Source organism: Perca fluviatilis, chromosome 11 (assembly GCF_010015445.1).
Source record: "Perca fluviatilis chromosome 11, GENO_Pfluv_1.0, whole genome shotgun sequence".
In the NCBI taxonomy this organism is placed as follows: Eukaryota; Metazoa; Chordata; class Actinopteri; order Perciformes; family Percidae; genus Perca; species Perca fluviatilis.
In genome coordinates, this window is record NC_053122.1 from 4,928,118 (window position 1) to 4,952,970 (window position 24,853).

The 24,853-nt window shown below is 42.6% G+C and overlaps 1 protein-coding gene across 4 annotated transcripts in view; it reads right to left on the reverse strand.

Annotated features, from left to right (window-relative positions):
• The window catches only part of efr3a (EFR3 homolog A (S. cerevisiae)), a 168,594-nt gene that overhangs the window by 32,857 nt on the left and 110,884 nt on the right, over positions 1-24,853 (reverse strand). For 3 of the 4 annotated variants that reach the window (XM_039815921.1, XM_039815920.1, XM_039815923.1), the window contains 3 exons: positions 8,165-8,243; positions 4,706-4,841; positions 1,735-1,812 (listed from right to left, as the gene is read on the reverse strand). In XM_039815921.1, the coding sequence (XP_039671855.1) occupies positions 1,735-1,812; positions 4,706-4,841; positions 8,165-8,243 (293 nt within the window). The remainder of the gene's footprint in view (positions 1-1,734; positions 1,813-4,705; positions 4,842-8,164; positions 8,244-24,853) is intronic. The other variant, XM_039815922.1, reaches the window with a different exon arrangement.

Here is a 24,853-nt window from a genome sequence, read left to right on the forward strand (position 1 = left end):
GGATTTGTCAGTGGTGTTATAACAGTTTACTAGCCTGGAAATCCAGACCAAAATCCGAAAGATTAAGGTTCTGGCACTGAGTAATGAAAAGGGCCCAACTCAAGGGGCGGCACCAAGCATGCATTTGAAAATCTCACTGCACGCAATTGGATAACACTATGACCAATCACAACAATACACGGAGTGACGTATCCAGAGCCCCATACGCTTAGCTTTCAGATAGTAGATTAAACTCTTAGCTACCAGCGGAGCTAACTGGTAGATTAAACTCTTAGCTACCAACGGAGCTAACTGGTAGATTAAACTCTTCGCTATCAGCAGAGCTAACTGGTAGATTAAACTCTTAGCTACCAGCAGAACTAACTGGTAGATTAAACTCTTCGCTATCAGCAGAGCTAACTGGTAGATTAAACTCTTAGCTACCAGCAGAGCTAACTGGCAGATTAAACTCTTAACTACCAGCGGACCTAACTGGTAGATTAAACTCTTAACTACCAGTGGAGCTAACTGGTAGAATCAACTCTTGCCGTATCCGGTCGGCAAAACAGCAAAAACGTCCTTCTTGCAAAGGAATGATTGGAGCGCCGTCTTCTGTTTCTCTTTTAGATAAAAAGCCAAGTCTATCTCGTTCATTGTAGCCGCCAAAGCCGTTTCAAACAACTGGTGTTCATCCGTAGTCATCTTGCAATGTTTACTAATGACTTGGACGTCGCAGCGCTGTCATCATCTGTTTAGCTCGCCTCTGGCCCACCTATATCAGATACACCGATGTTAATTAGCATCATTACTGAATGCCACAGTGACTCACTGAGCAAATTCAAATTGTGCTCTCATGAGACAACTGGATTTCCAGGGTACCAATTTACTGGATAATGAGAAAAACAGAAACACCTGTAAAGTACTTTGTATTGAATCCAACAGTATAGTACTTTTGTACTGGAATGGATTATAGTTCCCCAAGTTTCTAATACTTTTGCTCCGTCATGTGTAAATGAGATAAACCAAATATTACAAACACCTTTCAATATATATACAGTATAATATATACTGTATGTAGTTTTAAAAAAATACCAAAGAAATACTATTTTCTAACATTTAAAGGGTTCACCCAAATTCCATATCAGTTTGTGGTGTTTCCATATTGTTAAATGTTATTATTCAATGCTGTGAGCACTACAGACTAAATTATGTCGATTTAATTGACTGTGAAAGCTAAAAACCTCTTGAACTATCTGCATGGATGGATAGCACTAGAGAAGTGAGACCATTTGTGTTTCTGTTATTCATGGCAGGGCTGTTGTATTGGATTCTACTCCATCATTCAGACGTTTCTGTCTTTGTGGTCACTCGGTGTATGTTGACACGTTAATATTAAGATCTGTTGGTACAAACAGAGACATTGTGTTCACCTGGCATTAACATGCATCTCATTCCCACATTGTGTCACGGTCTGACTGAGCTGGAATACAAATGAGCTCAGATTCGCTTTGTGCAAGAGTTTATTATATTTCAGGCTTGCATTTGACATTTCTCTTACTTTACTTGGTCATCTTTGTGCTGCAATTTTGGCCAGGACTCTCGAAAAAGAGTGTTTCTGCAGTATGTAGATAAATACAGACAGACTAAGATTACCCATGACGCTTGTAAATGCCAGGTGTGTGTGGGAGGGAGGGGAAGGCTACAGAAACTGCTCTATACATCCACTTTAAATCTAACCACACTGTCATACTGTACCGAGCCACAGACGGGGAGGAGTCGTGTTTTCACTTTCAAAGGTGAACCCATCACTTCTTTTGGTCTCGGGAATCATTCCTATCCAGGAGGAAGGTTGTTGCGTTTCCAGGGGGACGCAGTACAAACACAGGTTGGAGGAATTAAATACAAAATGTTGGCATGTTCCCGACTGTGCGTTGTCTTGGCGCCACAATGGCGGAACAAGCTTCCCACTGACATCAGGACAATAGAAACTCACAACACATATTTAGACAAAAAAAACCTCCCCTGTTCAGATGCATCTCTGTCCATGAAAAGATGACAAAGAAAACGTATAAATAGAGTATGATTCTGGCAATTTTGGTTGGTATCTTCACGGTTAAATGCACTTATTGTAAGTCGCTTTGGATAAAAGCGTCAGTGAATTTAATGTAACGTAAAAAGGTTTAATTCTTTCTCAGATTTAAATAAACTCACCTCAGCGGAACATATCACTTTCATTTAGCACAGAATTTAAAATTAAGTGAACTTGTTTTTGTTCATTTATTTCTATTCCCTCTCTGACAATCAACCCCCTTTTTGCGGCGGAGGGGTTTGTGCGTTACTGGGACTCTGGCAGCTGGGTTGTCAAGGGCAATAGCTCCTGGTAGGGTCTCCCAAGAGAAACTGGTCCCAGGTGAGGGGCTAGACTTTGATTGACAGACCCCGCTGCATGAATCAGCCCTCCCTGTGGAGGTTTTTTCACGGACACCAGGCGTCCCAGGTGATGGAGAGATTCTATATCTCCTCTGGCTTGGCCCAGATCTCCCAGGAGGAGAACATGTTGCTGATGAGGGGAGGTGGAGGTGGGGTGAAGGAGGCCTTCGAGGATAAAGAAGAGGCCTTTCTGCATTGGTTGACCCGGAAGTCTTCTCAGAACAGGTGCCACAGGGCCAGGAGGGAAGCACCCTAGGGCTACATTTACATCTCTACATTTTAGTTTTGAAGTGAGTTTTGAGCCGAAAGTGATCTCCGTGTACACAAGTGTTTTTATCTCCAGCAGAAGAACTAATCTCTGTTTAAACTAACACGCCCAGACCTACATATCTCATCAACATTCTGGTATACTGGACATAAACAGGAGGCAGCGTGGAGACTCCGCCCGTTGCTGGTAGTTGTAGCCTTGGTAACATTAGTAGTTTAGTCTCACAGAACGGGACGTCATTTTGTTGACCCAAATCGGCTTCATCAGTTTTCTTTGTACTATAGATTTTGAAATAGCTTTCATTTAATGTTTAAAGACCTAATCAGCCGGCGAAACGTTGGCGTCAGCGTCGGTGTTGCCAAAGGTCTCCGTTTGCGGCCGTTGAGACTGAAACACAACCCCGCAGATTACCAACCAAAACGGGTCAGAAGAGTTTCCTAATGTCTCCGGTTTAGGGGCTCGGAAACACCAGAGCAGGGGGAATGAGAGGGGGAAACACCAGAGCAGGGGGAATGAGAGGGGGAAACGCCAGAGCAGGGGGAATGAGAGGGGGAAACGCCAGAGCAGGGGGAATGAGAGGGGGAAACGACAGAGCAGGGGGAAAGAGAGGGAGAAACGCCAGAGCAGGGGGAATGAGAGAGGGAAACGCCAGAGCAGGGGAAAGAGAGGGGGAAACACCAGAGCAGGGGGGAATGGAGAGGGGGAAACACCAGAGCAGGGGGAAAGAGAGGGAAAAACCAGAGCAGGGGGAAAGAGAGGGGGAAACGCCAGAGCAGGGGGAATGAGAGGGGGAAACACCAGAGCAGGGGGAAAGAGAGGGAGAAATGCTAGAGCAGGGGGAATGAGAGGGAGAAATGCTAGAGCAGGGGGAATGAGAGGGGGAAACGCCAGAGCAGGGGGAAAGAGAGGGAGAAACGCTAGAGCAGGGGGAATGAGAGGGGGAAACGCCAGAGCAGGGGGAATGAGTTGGGGAAAAGCCAGAGCAGGAGGAATGAGAGGGGAAAACGCCAGAGCAGGTGGAATGAGAGGGGGAAACGCCAGAGAAGGGGGAATGAGAGGGGGAAACGTAGCAAAATATATTTGTTTTCAAACCAAAACGTAGCGATGTAAACGTAGCCTTAGAGATAGGGTAAGGAGCTCAGAAATCCAGATGGAGGTTTAGGGTAGACCCGGTACTCCTTGCTCCCAGGTGAGTTGGTTCTGGCATCGGATCAGGATGTCCCCTGGGTGCCTTCCTTTGGGGGGTTTCCCCAGAGGTGACCCAAAACACGTTTGAGAGATGATATATCTCATTTGGCTTGGCCCAGATCTCCCAGGAGGACCACCGTGACACGGCCCCCCGGACAAGCAGCCGAAAAGAAGTGGAACGGAAGAAATTCATTCTCTTCTCAAAAGGTGTTAAACTTCAAGCTTGTTTAATTATTAGCCAATTAGCACGTACAACCACTTCAGGGGAACGAAACCACAGAATGGAGGACAGATAAAAGTGAGATAAAAACACATCAGTGCCTTTTTAAACACCTTTATTCTCCGTTTCCACTTTATGTTCATGTGACTTTGTTGCCAAACGGAAAAAAAATCTAACTGAGAGACTGATGTAGGTGGATGTCTGGGTTAAAAATGTATTTAGTCTGACAAATTTGGGTATCAAACCTGGGAGCTCGTGATAACTGTCTATTGCTCAAAGTTGGGACCAAAGCAAACAACTTTCTGATATCTTTATATCTTAAGAAAGTAAGTAAATGTTGTGTTTTGAGCACTTTGTTCAGTAAAAGTGTACAGACATGTTTTGTGTGTTTTTAAATCTCTTCTTAAAACCCACCTCTTCTCCTTGGAAACCACACGTTTTCTTTTAGATTTTATTATTTGATTGTATGGCTGTCTTCCCCTCTTTTTATTTTATTTTATGCCTGTGTGAGTGATGTACTTTATGTCTTTTATTAATCTTCTGTACAGCCCTTAAGTCAACTTGAAAGTGCTCTATAAATAAAGATTGATTGATTGATTGAGATTGCTGCTGTAACTCACCCACTGAGCCTTTGGCGGCGATGGCCACCGTCTCCAGGAGGACCTGGACGATGCCGGCGCGGGCCCGCGGCGTGTTCTTGTTGTGGGTGTCCAGGTGATTCAGAACCTGTTGGATGACGTGGTGGGAGTGCTGAGCCTGGACCAAAGACACAGAGACAAAGAGGATTCAAGACGCGTCCCTCTGCACGAATCTGATCAGAGCTGGAATGGGACTGGCCGCTTTGTCAGCTGCTCCAGATCAGAAAGTAAATCTTAGGTTAATTATTTGCAAATATTTCAACTTAGCCTGGTCCTACCAGACTCTGGTACATAAGCCTGGTCCTACCAGACTCTGGTACACTAGCCTGGTCCTACCAGACTCTGGTACACTAGCATGGTCCTACCAGATCTGGTATACTAGCCTGGTCCTATTAGACTCTGGTCCATTAGCCTGGTCCTACCAGACTCTGGTACACTAGCCTGGTCCTACATAGCCTGGTCCTACCAGACTCTGGTTCATTAACCTGGTCCTACCAGACTCTGGTACACTAGCCTGGTCCTACCAGACTCTGGTACACTAGCCTGGTCCTACCAGACTCTGGTACATTATCCTGGTCCTACCAGACTCTGGTACACTAGCCAGTTCCTACCAGACTCTGGTCCATTTAATTTGTACAGAGAGTCTGGCCACTCTCCATTGACAAGTGTTAACTTCCTTGAAGGTGGGTACTCAGTTTAAGTTTAAAACTATTGGATCTGCCCAGAGCCACTCTGGATCTACCGTAACCAATCGCTAACGTTTGGTTGTGACGTCGGCTTAGCATCGCTAGCGTTAGCCTTAGCCAACTCCTTCACCACTAACGGAGCGAGCTGGAAAATCAAACTGTTCCTGAACCCCGTGGGGAGGAGGGCTACAACATCATGGCTACCAACACAACTCAGCAAAGATTGGTCTTGCTCGGGCTTTAACTTCTGGATATTCGGCAGCGTTGCCACAACGGACCGAATGGCTTCGCTCGCATCTTTCTAGCACACGTCCTCAACGTCATTGTTCTCAGCCACTCCCTCTGTTCGCTGACTAAAGATTGGCCGGAGAAAAACTGCAAATATACCACAAACCCAGACAGTGTACTGAAGGAAAATTGAGCGGGAGTACGTAGGAGGGCGGAGCCAGGCTAATTTAAACTGAGAAGGAAGCAGAAATCCAGCACACTGTCTTTCTGCTGGGTAAACATTTTTAAAATGTTAAATAATGTGGCAAAAATTTGTGAAGTGCTTTGGCAATTAAAAAGTAAGATAACTGCAGTGCATCCTGGTCAATTTTCCCGCTAATGTTTCAGGTCCTTGAAAATGTCCCTGGAGCTGCCGGATCTCAGCTAGACCTCGGACATTAAAAACCACCACCGGCAGCTGCTTTCAGATGGATTTCTCTTTTAAAATGGTCCTAACTTTGTCGTCCTCCTGAGAGCAGAACGTTGGACTACGTTTCTGCAGAACCAACCCCCCCCTCCCCCGGGACAGATCAGAGAGACAAAACTCTGTCAATTCCTGTAACACACTCACACAGTGCACACACAAAAAACAGACAAGACACATGCACACAGTGGCATCAACACACACACACACACACACACACACACACACACAAAAACACACACACACACACACACACACACACACACACACACACACAAAGAAACAGGACACACACACACACACACACAGAGAAACAGAACACACACACACACACACACAGAGAAACAGGACACACACACACACACACACACACACACACACACAGAGAAACAGGACACACACACAGAAACAGGACATACACTCACTCACTTGCACACTCTCTCACTCACACACACACACACACACAGAAACAGGACACACACTCACTCAGTCGCACACTCTCTCTCTCACACACACACACAGAAACGGGGCACACACAGTCGCTCACTTGCACACACACACACGCACACACACACACAGAAACAGGACACACACACGCACACACAAGCACCTTTGATTGTGTTTTATCTGTGGCAGCACCTCAGAGTCACCTGGGAACTCCTGGACGAGCAACCAATTAAACCACACCGAGTAAAGACAGAGAGAGCGGGGGTGGGATGGAGGTCTGGGCTATCAATGAGTGTAGATTGAAAATATAATTGACAGCAGTAATAAATGTGTCAGCAGTCTGATAGTAACTATATAGAAGCTGCGGCTGTGTGTGTGTGTTCGTGTCGCTCAAAGTCCGTTAATAATTAAGGTATTTTGTGAGCTTTAATCATACAGGAACATTAGTCCCTGAAAACCTGTTTTCACATTGTAAAATATTCATGGCTAAATATGCAACAATCTATTTTCTGACATTTTAGAGATCAAACAACTAAACCATTAATCCAGAACGTAATGGACAGATTATTCGACAGTGAAAATAATCGTTAGTTGCAGCCCTAATTACTGTAGTTCTGGTCCAGATTACTGTATGTAGCTGATGCATGTCCACTCGTCTGGCGGTTGGGACTTTGCTTCAAATGCTGGCATTTGTTTTTAAATGATAACTCCTTCAGCTTTAAATACATTTCAAATATGTAAGAACCACTGCCTGGTTCTCCTAGAGACCAACGAGTCCCAGCCCACTAGAGCAGTGCTTCTCAAATGGGGGTACGTGTACGTGGGTACGCAAAATGTTTTTCAGTTCACTTTTTTTCAAAGTTTTTGAAGTTTGTCACCTTTTTTTTTTGAAGGTTTTGTCGTTGGTTTTGACCTATACAAAAGGTATTTGTAAGAGGTATCAAGTTCAATTATTTAATTAGCTGCAGCCCTGAGCCTCTGGCTAGCTTTGGTTAGCAGACCTGTCACAGAAGGGATGTGAACGCACATTTTCAGATGCTAATAAGAGCGCTCTCTCTCCCTCTCTGAAATGACCTGTAACCAAAGTCACGGGCTTATCTTCAGCCTTCATTCAGAGCCAAGAGAAGGTGCAGAAGTCTAGTTTTCTCTCAGAACACTTGAATTACAATTTGCTTAAATGTTATTAGGTCTGCAACTAACAATTATTTTCATAGTCGATTAACCTGTTGATTATTTTCTTGATTAATCGATCAGTTGTCTGGTCTCTAAAATGTCAGAAAATGGTGAAAAATGTGAATCAGTGTTTCCCCAAAGCCGAAGATGAGGTCCTCAAATGTCTTGTTTTGTCCACAACTCAAACATATTCAGTTTACTGTCCCAGAGGAGAGAAGAAACTAGAACATATTCACATTTAACAAACTGGAATCAGAAAAGTTTGACTTTTGCCTAAAATAAAATTACTCAAACCGACTAATCGATTATCAAAATAGTTGGCGATTAATTTAAAAGTTGACTAATCGATTAATCTTTGCAGCTCTAAATGTTATCATCGAATTTATGCCCAGTAGCCTACCCTAACCATAAGTAACTTTTTAACCCAACATGTGTGTACTGTACCTGGATGGAGTACATGATGATTCTGAAGCAGGAAACGGCAAACTCATTGGGGTCCCACAGGTGGTGGTTGTCCAGGTGACTGGCGACAGAAGAAACATAAAGAACATCATTAATATTCTCACTTAAAGGTGCGGTAGGTAAGACTTATAAAACTAACTTTCTGTCATATCTGCTGAAACTGACCCTATGTTCCAGTAGAACTACGTGAAGCAGGTCATTTAAAAAAGAAAGCCAGCTCCTCTGGCTCCACCTACAGCCTGTAGTGGGATTTGCAAAAATCCACCACTCCCTGTTCAGATGCACCAATCAGGGCCAGGGGGAGTGTCTAACTGTGTGTCAATCACTGCTCATGCATTCATTCTCCCTTGTGGGGGGAGGGCTTAGGAAACCGTTTGGGCTTCAGCAGAAAGGGGGGGAAGGACTGAGAAGTTGTCGATGTTCATCATTTTTTGGCTAAGTCCTGGATCTTCACAATCCTACCTACAGCACCTTTAATAAAAGCTCACGAGGGGGGAGTCAGTGGGGATGGATGGATCAACAAAGCGTGTTGGACTCTAGTTTCCCACCAACAGTCAACATTGGTTTCAAAACCTACAAACTCGCAACATGAACAACCCCTGAAAAGTGCATAGTGCTGAAAAGGAGAATAACAGGGGCTCTTTGATATCTTTTAAGCCTTAATCATACGGCCCAGATAGATAGATAGATCGATAGATAGATAGATACTTTATTCATCCCAAGGGAAATTGTAGGCATCCAGTAGCTTAGACAACCATTACACAACACACATATATCTCACATATATAAAAATCGCTTAGAAATTTAAAGAGTTAAAGGTGCTATGGTAGAGTGTGTGCAATGGTGGTAGTGCAAAAGTGAACAGTGCAGGGATTGAACAGTGCGATAGCTCATTATTAAATATTAACTATGACTATGAAAAGACAAGAATGTAAACATAATAGAATTAGAATTGCTTGATAAATATATATATATATGTTAAGAACAATATATAACAGGGAATTAAGTTGATGTATATGTTATGACCAAAGTCCAGATTGTGTAGGAGGGCTAATATAGCCTATAAGACAGTCAGGAGTACAGCAGACATAGATATAATGGTGGTAGGGGCTGAGAGAGACAGGCTCATGCTGAGAAGTCCATTTCTCCCCTCCCCCCTTTGTGTGGTATTGAAGAGTTGGATGTCCCTGGGGACAAAGGACCTCCTTAACCTGTCTGTTGAGCATGCCAGTGACAGAAGTCTGCCACTGAACATGCTCCTCTGTTTAAAGAACGTGCTGTGTAGAGGGTGGCGGTCATTGTCCATGATCGCCAGCATCCTACTCATGGTCCGTTTCTCTGCAGTTGCTGTGAGCGACTCCAGCTCAATGCCGACAACAGAGCCAGCTTTCCTTACCAGCCTGTTCAGTCGCCCAGCGTCTCTCTCTAATGTATAACTGTTTACAGAGCTGCCTGCAGACTCGGAGATAAAGATAGACTGATATAATTAGATAGATGCAGAGGAGGATCAGATGTATTAAAAAAAACTGCAGGAAAACAAGAAGATAAAACCTGAGACATCCCACCATTGATTGTGAGAAAAAAAGGGCATAGAGGGGAAGCAAAGCCAATGTACTTAAAGCTGGAGCCACAGAGATGAGGTGTACACGGGGTCAGAGGTTTTAGAAAACACCACGTGTGTGTTGGAGACATGCAGATGAGCGTGAGCGGCAGATGGAGGATGGCAGATTTAATCATCTCTGTGGGAGCCGACCTGCAGCCTCAAGATACATTCAGCTATTTCATACATCTGCTACTTATGTCTGCAAACAAACACACACACACACCCACACACACACACACGTTGGAGGTTGACTAATTCCCCTACCTGCTTCCAGCTAGAGGAGCTACAAAAACATCTGTATTGTCTGAGTCATGCTAGAGGCTCTGTGAGTCTGTGTACACTAATGTCAGCAAGCATGCTAATATGCTCACAATTACAATGCTAACATGCTATGCTGGTACAATGTTTTGTACCAATCGTTACCAACCAGAGCTTTAACTTGACAGCCCCCAACCTGCCAAAGGCGGGTATAAATTAACTTTGGCGAATAACATTTTAAAGTTACTAGCCAATTTGGCCGGTGATGAATGACGCGAAGGGTTTGAATTTTGAATTGGCCGGATGCAGAAATGATGCGACAAGTCAGTGTTTCCAGATCAGCCTGTTTTGGGCAGTTTTGTGTGTCTTTGGCTTGGCAATGTAATCATTATCTGGCAACACGGCTTGTAGCACTAATCCTACATTTCCCATGAACACTATGTCATGACACGTCAGACAGCCGACAGCTACGCGCCTAGCGTGCGTGGTATTGATTACGAGCTGCGCTGAAATGGAGAAGACGAACGGAACAGAGCCACGCAAACCAGAGGAGCTGAAATTAAGACGTAAACTTAGTTTGGAAAGAAGAAAAAAAAAATGCGGCTAGTGGAAAATGTGATTGGCTGGTAACTTTAAACATCTACTAGCCATGTTGGCTAGTGATCAAAAAAGTTAATTGAAAGCCCCGTTACCAATATTATGTGATTAGTTTTGGGATTTGACCATGAATCAAAGTGTTGGTAAAGTCACATTTTGACCATCGTCCGAGAAGCACGGATATCTGTACCCCAAGATCACAATCCATCCAATAGTTGACACATGATAGACGAGGCATTTCACGTGGAAACGCAAAAGTCACTGTGGCATTTAAGGAAAAGCGAGATCATCACGACAGTCACTGGGGTTTATCGTCAGGTAGTCTCCACAGCGCTGTGGAGTAAGGTCTGGCTACACCACAGATGCATTCTGGGATATGAGACAAAAACACTATGGGTTGTTTGCATTTCTTTAAACCAATCACAATCGTCTTGGGCGGCGCTAAGCTCCAGACGCAGCGACGGTGGATCTGCTAAATAGTCTCGGGAAGGAACTGGTTTTGGTGGAACAGTAACGTGAGCTATTTAATTTAACTGGATACATTGTTTAACCTCATTTGCTCTTATCAGTATATGTATTCAACGATAATTCAGTTTAAAACGGACATTGTATGCTTTTCCGTATTTTCTCTCATATCTACATCATTTAATGACGGATTTTCATGTTAAACATGGCCAAAACAAATAATTCAAATAATGAGGTAAATGTATGTCAAAGAAATCCCCATGAGCTAAAACGTTCAGATTTCCAACCGTTCTGGTCGCATTACTGCTGACACATGTCCGATTGGGTAGTATTTGGTTCAGAAGACTTTATCTGTGATTTTTGACGGTAGAAAGTGCTACTTCCACTGCAATCCGGCGTTAGCATACTGCTAACTATTAAGTAGCTGCATGCCAACGCCAGATTGCTGTAATCTTGGCGGCCAATGTTGGTAATTTCTCCCCAATTTCGGGGTCACGTTACTGCTGGGACATGTCCGGTTGTGTAGTATATGGTTTAAAAGCCTTTATTGGTGATATAGCTGCCAACTGGAAACAAAACTGGAGCGCAGCGGAGATTCCAGGAAAAACGCTGGCCAATCAGAGCAGACTGGGCTTTTTCGGGAGGAGGGGCTTAAAGAGGCAGGCGCTCTAGCAGAACGGTCCCATACAGAGGGTGAATACAGGTGCAGCAGCCATGGGTAGTAGTATGAGAAAGATAAAATGTTTTTTGAACATTAAAGCATGCAAGTAATGAACCTGAAAGGGCTATATAATAGTTCCCCTTTAAACATACTGTCACAGCAGCCATTTTAAGCAATCTGTCAGGATGGACATGAACCAAACTAACATTAGTGAAAGAAAGGCAGAGGAAAGACAGCATTTGAAGAGAGCGAGGAGAAAGAATAAGTTGATAAAGATGGGAACGAGAGGAAAGCAGAGGACAGCGATAAAGAGGATTGGAGAGCTGGTTGTATGGGAACCAACATGACGTCAATCCAAACCCCCAAAACACTCCTCCCCCCCTCCCCGTTAACCCCAATCCCTGCTATTTATAGTCTGAAGACGCTTCCCCTTCCTCCTCTCTGCAGGAGGAGAACTGATTTCTCACACAGACAGAAGCACATCAGCTGTTTAATGGAGAGAAACATTAAAGACTGCAGTGACGAATGTATTCAGTTCTGTTCGGCTGCACCTGCATAACGCCATTATATATACACAGTAATCTATATATTTACTAGGGGTGTAAATCTCAAGTTCTATCACGATACAATATTATATTGATTATTTGGACAGCGATAAGATAATTGCTGGTATCTGTCACGATACAAATTCGATTTGATTCATTTCAGGGGCCCGCGATCGATATGAGACGATGTCATTAAAGAGTAACTACCGTATTTTTCAACCTGGACCTGGAACCTCAACCTATTTTCCTATGTTTTTGTGTCTAAGTGACTGATGGGAACAACAATCTTTGACATTGGTCCAGTATTAAGCGAGACAGCTGCAGTCGGTAGCAGCGAAACAAGCTACAAGTTAAGGGCAATTGTCCAGCTTGTATTTACCTTCACAAAGTGCTCATTTTGCCGCTGACAGACTCAGATTAATAATAAAAAAAATAAAAGTGTCTGACAACATTATGGAAAGGATCCGTTCAGAGATAGACCTTTAAAACCTCTTTGAGATCTTTCTGTTTAATCAGAAACAGCTCTGAAGTTGCTAGCTCTAAACCCACCAGACTCCATTTAAAAAAACTGTATTTTTAGCGTTTATAGAGCCAACATATTGTCACATGTAAATCAATAAACTATGTGTTTATTTCAACCAAAACTAGAGTTGTGATGGTTGGAAAAGTGGAAAGACGACCCAAAACGGCTTTTCATAGTCACATTTTGTTTCTGTTGACTTTGAATGAAGTGTATTTTACGATGCTAAAATTAATGTTTATTTACATGGAGTCTGGTGGGTTTAGCGAACGCAATTTCACAGATGATTTTACGTTTAAAAAAAGGATCTTACTCTTTAACAGAAAGGTCGACCATCTTAGAAAACCTTTCCATAATGTTGTCAGACACTTTTACACTATGAGCCTGTCAGCAGGAAAAAGAGCCCTTTAGTGAAGGTAAATACAAGCTGCACAATTGTCCTGTTAACTTACATTGTAGCTTGTTTCTTTGCTGCCGACTGCAGCGATCTCGCTCTATACTGGACCGATGTCAAAGATTGAATTGAACTGAATGAAACGTGACCTTTGAGTCATGAAACCCTGGTGGATTCCTCTCCATCAGGAGACTTTCAGACACATCAGCACTTAGTTACCTGTCTGGTTTACCAGACCCACCGGGGCACTCGGTCTTTATCTGTCACTGATATCACCACTGAAGCAAGCGAAAAAGAAATGTAAGGAAGAAAGAAAGCACGCAATAAAGGAAGAGAAAGAAAGAAAGCAAAAAAAGCGGGCAAGAAAGAAGGAAAAAAAAAGAAAGAAAGAATGCATGCAAGAAAGAAAGAAAGAATGCAAGAAAGAAAGAAAGCAGGCAAGAAAGAAAGAGAGAAAGAAAGAATGCAAGAAAGAAAGAAAGCAAGAAAGAAAGAAAGCAAGAAAAAAAGAGAGAAAGAATGCAAGAAATAAAGAAAGAAAGAGAGAAACAGAATGCAAGAAAGAAAGAAGGCAAGAAAGAAAGAAAGAGAGAAAGAAAGAATGCAAGAAATAAAGAAAGAGAAAGATGGAGTGCAAGAAAGAAAGAAAGCAGACAAGAAAGAAAGAGAGAAAGAAAGAAAGAAAGAAAGAGAGAAAGAAAGAATGCAAGAAAGAAAGAAAGCAAGAAAAAAAGAAAGAAAGCAGGCAAGAAAGAAAGAAAGAGAGAGAAAGAATGAAAGAAATAAAGAGAGAAAGACAGAATGCAAGAACGAAAGAAAGCACGCAAGAAAGAAAGAAAGAGAGAGAAAGAAAGAATGCAAGAAAGAAAGAAAGAGAAAGTTGGAATGCAAGAAAGAAAGAAAGCAGACAAGAAAGGAAAGAAAAAGAATGTAAGAAATAAAGAAAGAGAGAGAAAGATAGAATGCAAGAAATAAAGAAAGAAAGAGAAAGATAGAATGCAAGAAAGAAAGAAAGCAGACAAGAAAGAAAGAAAGAAAGATAGCAAGAAAGAAACAAAGAAAAAGAAAGCAAGCAGGAAAGAAAACAGAAGGCCTGCAGGGGCCGCAGGATGCCAGCTAGTCTGAAGGCAGGGGTGTGTGTGTGTGTGTGTGTGTGTGTGTGTGTGAGAGAGAGAGTGTGAGAGAGAGAGAGAGAGAGAGAGAGAGAGAGAGAGAGAGAGAGAGAGAGAGAGAAAACAAACCTGACTGGACGGACACACGCTGCAAACTGGAATCAACACTCAGTCAATCCAATAAATTCGCGGGGCTAAAAAGATCTCCAATATGAACCGATGGCCATCACGAGGACTGTCGCCCCCGAGAGGCCTGTTCCTTGGGAGGGTTTTAATCCAAACCAGGACCCTATTCCTAAACTGAACTAGTCGTTTTGGTGCTTAAACGTATTACTTGTTATGTATTTAATATCTGCTCTAGTGTTTTATCAACATTTTGGACACCGATATGGTGATGAACACAAACACAGTGAATCCGTCGTTCGCTACCGGGCCTGTTTGTAACCGCTAGGCTATCGAACATTTGGCATGTTCTTCGCTCATTAGCTTTCTTTTCAAGAGTGAGATAAGAAGACGGCTATCACTCTGAAGTCAGGCTGTTGTTTGCATAGCTTAGCATAAAGACTGGAGGCAGAGGGAAACAGCTAGCCTGGCTCTGGGCAAAAAATGAAAGACACTAGCTAAGTTTCCATCCACTTGTCAATCGAATTATCTGAAGTTCGGTAAAAAAACTCATGCGAATAAAGCTGAGTGTGAAAGTGTGTTTCCATCCAACGGCTTTAAAGCAAATAAAAACCTGTGCGTAATGACGTCACATGCTGTTTTGCGATTAAATTGGTATATCGAATTGATTTGAGACATTTTAAGGTGTTTCCATTCATTTTTGCACTGAATCGCACAACATTCAAGCAAACTTTTGCGAACAAAGTTTTGCTAGAGAAAAGTAGTTGTTGTTGTTGTTGTTAATATTAGAAGCTAAGCTAAGCTACGATGGGCCTTTGGCTGAGGATCTGATCCAGCTCATCAAAAAGGTGGAACTTGCCTTATATTTTCCCTCCGGCACCGCTGAGAGACAACTCTCTTTTTTGAGCCGTGTATCGCTGTTGGAGCGCCTTCCATTTACTCCACAGGACGTCCCACGGCTTGTCGTAAGGGACATTCTAAAACGCTTAACGTGAAAAAGCTTAACGTGGTTTAATGTATCTAAACAACGATCAGATTTTTTTGGTGATGATTGATCGTTGTTTAGGTACATTAAACCACGTTAAGCTTTTTCACATTAGGACTTATAAAGCCAATGAGAACCATGGAGAGTCAACCCCCAGCCGCTCCGCTGCCGTGAAGCAGAAACGCTTTATGTCAGATAACGTCCATAATAATTGGATTTTGGGTTTGATTTTTTGACAGTTTTCCGTGGTTATGAGGGGTAATATGAGAGAGAAATTTGGTGATATTGATCATTGTTTAGGTACATTCAACCATGTTAAGCTTTTTTCCATAGGCTCTATGAAGCAGAAACGCTTAATGTCAGATAATGTCCATAATAATTGGACTTTGGGTTCGAGTTTTTGACAGTTTTCAGTGGTAACGAGGAGCAATATGAGAGAGAAATTTGGTAATCATTGATCATTGTTTAGGTACATTAAACCACGTTGAGCTTTTCCCTCGCCATAGGGCTAATGATGAAGAGAACATTAACGTGAGATAACTTCTATAATCGTTGGATTTAGATTTAGTTTTTTTGACAGGCTTAAGTGTTCATGACAAGATATGACCATGATAAATCTGGTGATGATTGATCGTTGTTTAGATACATTAAACCACGTTAAGCTTTTTCACGTTAGCGTTTAATGTCCCTGTCGTAACCTTTGTTGGTCATTTCCTTCGCAAGCTCCTGATAAATGATGGCATTTCTTAGATTTTTCTGGTAAATTAAATTAAAAAAGTATCTTGTCTCCTTGTTTGTCCGCTTACATCTGTTTTTGTTTTGCAAACAGAGCGGAAATACTGGGCGGAAATGAACTGAAACTTCTTCTTCGTTTTATTGCGGGTTGCAACCATAAAATGACCTAAAACTTAATCGCAATTCATTAATGTATTCGGCAAATAACGTTTCCATCAGCGTTTATCGCATAAGCCGTATATCGATCAAGAGAAAATCCGATGAGACCGAACGTATTTCCTTTGAGTCGATATTCATGAAATTCTATCAGATTTTACTGTTTCCATAAGGCATTTTTCATTTGATATTACTTAATTCGGATAAAAATGTGTGGATGGAAACATAGCTACAGATACTAATTTTCTCATCTCACTCACAGAAAGAAAGAGGGAGCCACTACTGCTACTGAAGGAGGAAAATGAGAAACATTAAAAAAGGAGAGATCTGTGGATACGCTCTCCAACTGGGTGCCTGGAAATAGATTCTTTATGCCACATTTTACCCATACATGTACGTATCTCCTTTCTAATCTATGACGCATTTAAAAAGACAGCGCCGCTGAGAGAGTTGTGTTAATGGGAAGTTCGATCAAGGTCTTTTTGCAGGAAGGAGAAAAGAGGAAATGAAGATGCGGAGCTGGCAACAAATGAACTGAAAAAGCTCCGAGGCAAAAAGGAAACTGAAGGGAGGAAAAAATGATTAAACGCAGCTCGGTTCTTGAGGAGGCCCTACAGATGTCAAGCAGTCGCAGTAATATTATTATGTAATTAATTGTTAATGGCAGCATTAAGAGGCTCGCTCCCATATTGAATTAGCAAGCAACAGTTTCTGCAGATTCACTTATTTACAACTCACGAGTCACAGAAAAGCAACAGTAAAAAACCCTGTCTATGAATCGCAGAAAGACGGTATAAATTGGAACCAATCTTTGGTTCCTTAAGCCCGGTTCAGACCAAAGATTCGATACAAGATGAAACCGTTTTGGAACACCGTAGAGAAAAGCAGTCTGAACCGGCCGTCTCAGCTCGACTCAAACCAGCTGATGGTGATGCTGCGACTCAGCTGGTGGAGTCTCCAGAGGCTGGTTTTAGAACGTAAGAGACGTCTCCTGTTTCTACAGCCAATAGAGAAGTCAGCTGGTCGAGTCTCCAGAGGCTGGTTTTAGAACGTAAGAGACGTCTCCTGTTTCAACAGCCAATAGAGAAGTCAGCTGGTGGAGTCTCCAGAGGCTGGTTTTAGAACGTAAGCGACGTCTCCTGTTTCTACAGCCAATAGAGAAGTCAGCTGGTGGAGTCTCCAGAGGCTGGTTTTAGAACGTAAGCGACGTCTCCTGTTTCTACAGCCAATAGAGAAGTCAGCTGGTCGAGTCTCCAGAGGCTGGTTTTAGAACGTAAGAGACGTCTAATGTTTCTACAGCCAATAGAGAAGTCAGCTGCAATAAAATGATCCATAATCCATTTTATTTCTGTTACAAACTGTTAACGGAGGCTCAACGTGCGCCTGCGAGCACGTACGGTGGAGCGAGTTAGAGAGTGACTGAAGAGAGGGAGCGCCCAGGACAGCGCCGTGAATCAGAGAAATAAAACGTGTTTTTCGCCGATTCATTACTAGAAATGTTACTGTAGCAAGCATCTCACTATCACTAATGTTATCAACATTCATATTTAGACGCGAAAAATTATATATTCAGCTACAAAAAAAGCCTGGAAGTTGGAAGTTAGAACGGAAGTACAAAGAGTCGTTGCCATGGAGATGATACACCGTCTCGTCTCATTGGTGTAAACTAGCAGCTTTCAGAACGCTGCAGTCTGACGCCTTGGAAGATGTTGCAAGTTTACACTCGTCTGTCGGAAATCTTTGATCTGAACTGGACTTAAAGAGTAACTACTAGCCAACTGTTAAATTAATCGACAACTGTTTAAATAATCGATTAATCTGTTTCAGTTTTTAAAAAAAATTCTGATTCCAGCTTGTTGGGACTCTGAGGACTTTGTTCTACCAGTGTTTTATTGAATCAGTCTTGACATTTTGTATTGTGGTGTGGTACAGTGGTCTTTCAATGACCAATAAGCGTAAGCTAACAGAGCTGGTAAATGTAGCATCTAAGGTGGTCGGGGTACAGCTACCACAGCTGCAACATATATATGATAGACGGGTCAGGGGTAAGGCTAACCACATTTTAAACTGCCCTGATCACCCACTCGTTGGCGAGTTTAATCTGCTCCCCTCAGCTCGCCGTTTTATGCCACCTATGTTAAGAACTAGACATGCCAGGGATTCTTTCCTTCCTGTGGCTATTAGGAACCTGAATTCACTTGGTTGATATCTCTTCACATTTTTTTACAGTATGTGATTATGTAATTTTTTATCCTGTCCATTATCAATATGACAGATTTACCTGTGTAGCCTACTGTCCAATCGAATTCTGTATTGGATCTGCCATACATTATAAACACAACACAGGACACACATCAACGCATCAATGGAGACACTCCTTCCCCCAAAACCAATCACAGAATGCGATTGGACAGTAGATTACACAGGTAAATCTGTCATATCTAAACAGTTGTCGATTAATTTAATAGTTGGCTAGTAGTTACTATTTAAGTCCAGTTCAGATCAAAGATTTGCGACGAGACGAGTGTAAACTTGCAACTTCTTCCAAGGCGTCAGACTGCAGCGTTCTGAAACCTGCTAGTTTACACCAATGAGACAAGACGGTGTATCATCTCCATAGCAACGACTCTTTGTACTTCCAGTCAGCTGGTCGTATGGCATCTGGTGGTGCTTTCCTCTGTGTATGTGTTTTTTAGACATCCTGCTGCACACTAAATGTCCTTTAGAACTTGAACTATAAAGTGGAACTTGTTAAATGTGAATATTGTTCTAGTTTCTTCTCTCATCTCTGACAGTAAACTCAATATCTTTGAGTTGTGGACAAAAGACATTTGAGGATGTCATCTTGGGAAACAACATTTTTAACCATTTTCTATCATTTTAGAGACCAAACAACGAATACATTCATCCAGAACATAACCAAGAGATTATTCGACAAGGAAATCAATTAGTTAGTTGCAGCCCTAGCAACGTCGTCAAACTCAGGAACTGAGCTTCAGATTTTTAAGCGTTTCCTCCCAATCAGCAGATGAAAATCCCATCAATCAAACTGTGTCAAAGTGGTTTCTGGGAAGCCTCTCGAGTGATCTCGAATTGATTAGCGGCAGCCATCACAGACAACGGGACCGCAAGTCTAAATCACCGAGAATTAAAACAGAAACTCCAGGAGGTAAGTCAACTGGAGGAAAAGACAATTCCTGCATCAGTCTGACAAAGCTGAAGAAATTCAGAGGAGGGGATTACTGACAACACCGCTTTAGTCTCTACATGGCACGGTCAAGACTTCTTACACTTCACAAGAATGGAAAACTCATCTGACAGTAAGCGCAAAGCTTGCGGTCGCTGATGTATGTTTCAAAAAACAAAAATAGCTAAGTAAAGAAAGCAACTAAAAGATTTAAGTCAGTGCAGCTAATGTTTTTGTAAAACTCACATACAAAATCAAGATTTTTGTGAGTGCTCTGCTGTAATCAGGGTGACTGCCGATCAGTTTAAAAATGCACATATCGGCTCCGATCCGATACTTGCGATCGGGATGGGGACATCCCTAATTTCATAGTGTGAAAAAACTTTATTAACTGTGTCTGTAACCTGTTTATTCTCATCATCGGAGACATCTAAGTTCATGCAAATGACTGACAAAGCTGAAAAATGAAGGGCAGCGACCCAAAAGACTGTAATAGTTGATATCTCCCAACTGGACACAACAAACACCTGTACACATTTCTCTTTGTCTCTTATTTCCTAAATGTCCTTCCCTTCTCTCTCTGGGCTAGATTTATCAAGCCGTTTGCGCCTGTTTCCAGGCGCTAATTGGTCGCAAAGACGGACGTAACCGATGCGGGCTACTTACAAACAGGGCGCACTTGGGTAAAATGGCAGATTGTCTGCCACATGAGCGAGAAGAGACAAGTTGCGCTTTCAATATGCGTTCGTGGGAGGGTCGTGGGGAAGGTGGGAGTTCCACCCAAAAAGGTGGGAGGATAAGCGCAAAGTGCACCTAATTATATATTCCCTGGTGTTTACAAAGACGGTCAGTAAGAGCGCGCCTCTATTCTGCGGGGGAAATTCTCCGCCTCTTTAAACCAGCCGCAGTCGAGTTTCCTCGTAGACCTTTATGCCGCTGGTGAAATGGCAACAGCAATTTGAGCAAGACGAAGACATAGGCGAGACTGAAAATATTTTTAACAGAAGAATCACTTTGTCAGTTAACACAACATCATTTAGCGTTACAGATCAAGCAGACATGCAATATTAGAGTTACTGGAAGAAATCAAAGATGAAATTGAATCTCCCACTCAGCGTTCACATCCCATTCCAGCAGTTGTTAAACTCCTCGCTACATTACAAATATTGGCATCAGGATCATTTCAAACAGTCATAGCATCAGCAGTGGGAATATCACAGTCTGCACTCAGCCATATCATAGCACAAGTACCGCTTTGCTACAGCGCAATTTACGGTATGGTGGGCGGAGAAAGACGCTGATTGCCTGATGGGTGTCAGGGTTGATAAATACTACGCAAACTGTGGAAGCATAGCGTGCGCTATTACCGAACTCGCATAAACGGACGCAGCGCAAACTGCGCTAGTGTTAGTAAATCTAGCCCTCTGTTCTTTATAGCACTTTGTTGTGACAGGCGTTGGGTAAATTGTCAGACCATTATTTTCTCGGACCTCCAGGGCCCTTCCTATTGACTGTAACGTTTAAGTGATGCTGTAACTGAAGCTTATTTTACGCTTGCACTCAATATTTGTCCCGTTTACAGAGTGTCAGTCCACAGCCCGAAATGTTCGATGCAATTTATTGACAGTACCTTTAGATGTATCCAGGGCTGTCAAAGTCAAATTCACTAAGAGCCACACTGGAAAATAAGAATCACATCAAGGGCCAGACATGTAGAGTTTACTGACTTGCTTTTATTTAACTGAAAAAGTCAAAATATCTTACTGCATGTCTCATATAGTCTTCTAAGTATAGTTACTGTTTGGTTGACATAAAGCCCTAAAAAAAGTCAGGAAAAAAGTTCCTTTGCCATTATGGGAGCGTGCCTATGTTCCCACAGCCCTATTTTCCCACATTTTTCAAAATTAGGCCCTATGTTCCCACATTTCCTTTTTCATAAATTTGTATCAGATTTTATCCCCCTAACCCTAAAAAATGTTGCGGGAGGATAGGGCTTAAATTGAAGGGAAATGTAGGAACACAAGACCTAACTTTGAAAATTTATATATATACCATAGGGCTGTGGGAACATAGGGCTGTGGGAACATAGGGCTGTGGGAACATAGGGCTGTGGGAACATAGGGCTGTGGGAACATAGGGCTGTGGGAACATAGGGCTGTGGGAACATAGGGCTGACCCCGCCATCATAGAGTTTAGCAAATCATTCAAAACAATGATTACATTTTTAAAAGTAGGCTACCACACAGCCGACTCACAGCAACCTGTTTCACAGCCTGAATATGCAAAACTCTCTGCTTCTGGGGAATTTCTGTGTCTCAAAGTCAATCTGCGAAATTCTGCTTTGAGTGCGGCGTAATTACAGTTTCTTGTCTTTTTGTGTTGGCGCCCAACTAGAAGGGCCACAATCTATTGTGACGCTAAATTGATATGCGGGCCGGATCAAAATTTGTGAGGGGCCGGATGTCTATGGTAACTTCCGTATTTTCAACCCTATTTCCCCATGTTTTTTTGTGTCTACATGACTGATGGGAACAACAAGCTGTGAAACTGGTCCACTTTTAGGCAAGATCGCTGCAGTCGGCAGCCGCGAAACAAGCCGCAATGTAACCCTATGGGGCAAATGTACTGTACATCGCCAATTTCCGTCCACTAAAAGTGCTGTTTTTGCCAGTGACAGACTCAGATTATTGTTCTAGGTGTCTGACAACATTATGGAAAGGATCCCTACAGAGATAGACCTTTTAGTTATCTGTAATAAAACATCTAAAAAGCAAAAATCCTATCAGATGGGGGTCAAAATCTTATCAAATATAATGGGGTCCGTGGTCTAATTTGTGTCAGTTTAAGAGTCCTTGATGTGGAAAAGTTTGGGAACTATGGCTCTAAAGAACATGAATGTCTTCACACAATTTACAAGCAATCCATCCAATACATGTTGATCATTTTAACTCTCAATCTGTAAGAAACTACTCTCAAACTGTCGGACCAGCATACTCACCAACAGAGTGACATGCCCGTCCCTGGAGCCACACTGCTAGTGAGGCTAAAAATACCAAACAGAAAAAACACACTCATTTAAATATCTGCATGAGCCTTTCCCTCCTGAAGCTGCCGGGAAAACAGCAGCGAGGTGAGGTCGGCACTCTGAGCGGCTCAGCGGAGCAGAAACACACAGTGGCACAGGAAATCTCAGCGGGGCTCCGCCGTTGACTCGGTAATTGTCCAATTTATGCGAAGCGTGCCGAGTGTCGGGGCAAAGCGGCCAATGGGAGCAGCGACAGGGATATTTAGATCCCAGGAGGCTGAGAGGCTGTCGGGGGTGTGCCGCGCTCACAAGGCAGCTGCATGTGTGATAAGAGAGCTAATTTCATTTCCTCTGTGTGGCGGGAAAGAGTGTGTGTGTGTGTGTGTCTGTGTGTGTGTGTGTGTGTGTGTGTGTGTGTGTGTGTGTGTGTATGTGTGTGTATCTCTGTGTGGGACATAATTAATGTAAGTGGAAAAAGATAAAAGGACCAGTATATGTGTCCGTCTGGAGGTGTCTTTATATTTCTGTGTGTGTGTGTGTGTGTGTGTGTGTGTGTGTGTGTGTGTGTGTGACAAAATGAATGTAAGTGGAGAAGAACAAAGGCAAGTATGTTTCTTTGTGCGTGTGTCCGTCTGGAGGTGTGTTTATATGTTTGTGGTGGGTGTGTGTGTGTGTGTGTGTGTGTGTGTGTGTGTGACAAAATTAATGCAAGTGGAAGAAGAAAAAAGGACCAGTATGTGTGTCCGTCTGGAGGTGTCCTTATATGTCTGGGTGTGTGAGTGTGTGAGTGTGTGTGTGTGTGTGTGTGTGTGTGTGTGTGTGTGTGTGTGTGTGTGTGTGTGTGTGTGTGTGTGTGTGTGTGAGAGAGATATACTGTCCTGTCACCTCTCCGGCTGTCTGTGTCATGACTCCAACATGTAATAAAGCAGGTTATGAATCTATACGCTGCACAGTGAGAAGGATGAGGAAGATCTTTGTGGACATTTCCCTTGATATATATAATAAAAAAAAATAAAAAAAAGAATACATTTGCGTTCACATCAGGCACGTTTGCCGCAATTTTAATCTAACCCTGCTTTTATTTCCACCTTTACTTGCTTAATTTAGATGAAAACACAGAGATCTGAACTAAATAACGACGCAGAGAAGCCTGAAAATTAATCTTGCGCCTCTACCATCCCGGCCAACTACAGGAAATGAAAAACACGGCGGCTGGCAGCAGACAGACACCCTTCGTGGTCTGACACAAACAACAACCTAAAACATAAGAGAGCTGCAAAGAAACCTTACAACTATGGCAACACGGCAGGAGCAGCAGCTGGACAAACTGAAAAATGATTTCTTATGGTCGCGAAGAGATGGAAACGCAGAGAAAACACAGCGGCCACCGTTTGGATCAAACAACAGGAATGTGAAGTAAATATTGCATACAAGCAGAATACATAAAAGCTGGCATGCAGTGTGACAGAGTCCACCTCTGTGGCTTGGATTATGAAGTTTGTAAAAGAACGTTTAAGTAATGTGCAGCTCTTTGCCTTCTTCGTTACATTCCCTACTTGTACTGTATATCTCACATTACTTCTGCTGTAGAGATTTTTTAACGCACGTTTTTCATCCCTTCCAGCAGACACAATGTTATAATTTTTGAGTTTTATTATGTGTTGCTGTTATAATATTTCTTCATCTGAAACACAGAGTGATGAGTTACATATCTGCAGCACGTCTTGCCTATTTCGCAGTAGGGGTGGGGGGAAAAAATTGATACACGATAGTATCGCAATATTTTCTGTGGCAATATTGTATCGATACACAGACGCCAAGTATGGATCTATTATGATATATGTGTCGGTCAGTTTGTCTGCTTGACAATCTGATTTTGCAGCAATATAATTGAAGTGAGATGAACAAACAGAGAAATGTATCTTTTTAGATAAAAAAAAAAGATGTTGACAAAGTTTCCTTTTGGGGACATCATTCGAAATTGGGAAAAATTTGAAGTTAATGAATTGCAATATATCGCAGAATAATGTAATATGTTTAAAATCGCAATAATATCGTATCGTGACATACGTATCGTGACGATATCGTATCGTGAGGCCTCTGGTGATTCCCGCCCCTATTTCGCAGTTCATTCACACGAATTGTTGTGCAAACTTTTCCGTACTTTATGGGACGAACCTGTTCACGAGAATGCGTCGTTTCGAGAGTCTGCTAACTGGCTTCAAATTGTATTATAATGACTGAAAAACCAGGGGCAGGAACAATGACCAGCTGGGATGTAATGAACAATCGGTTACACTTTACT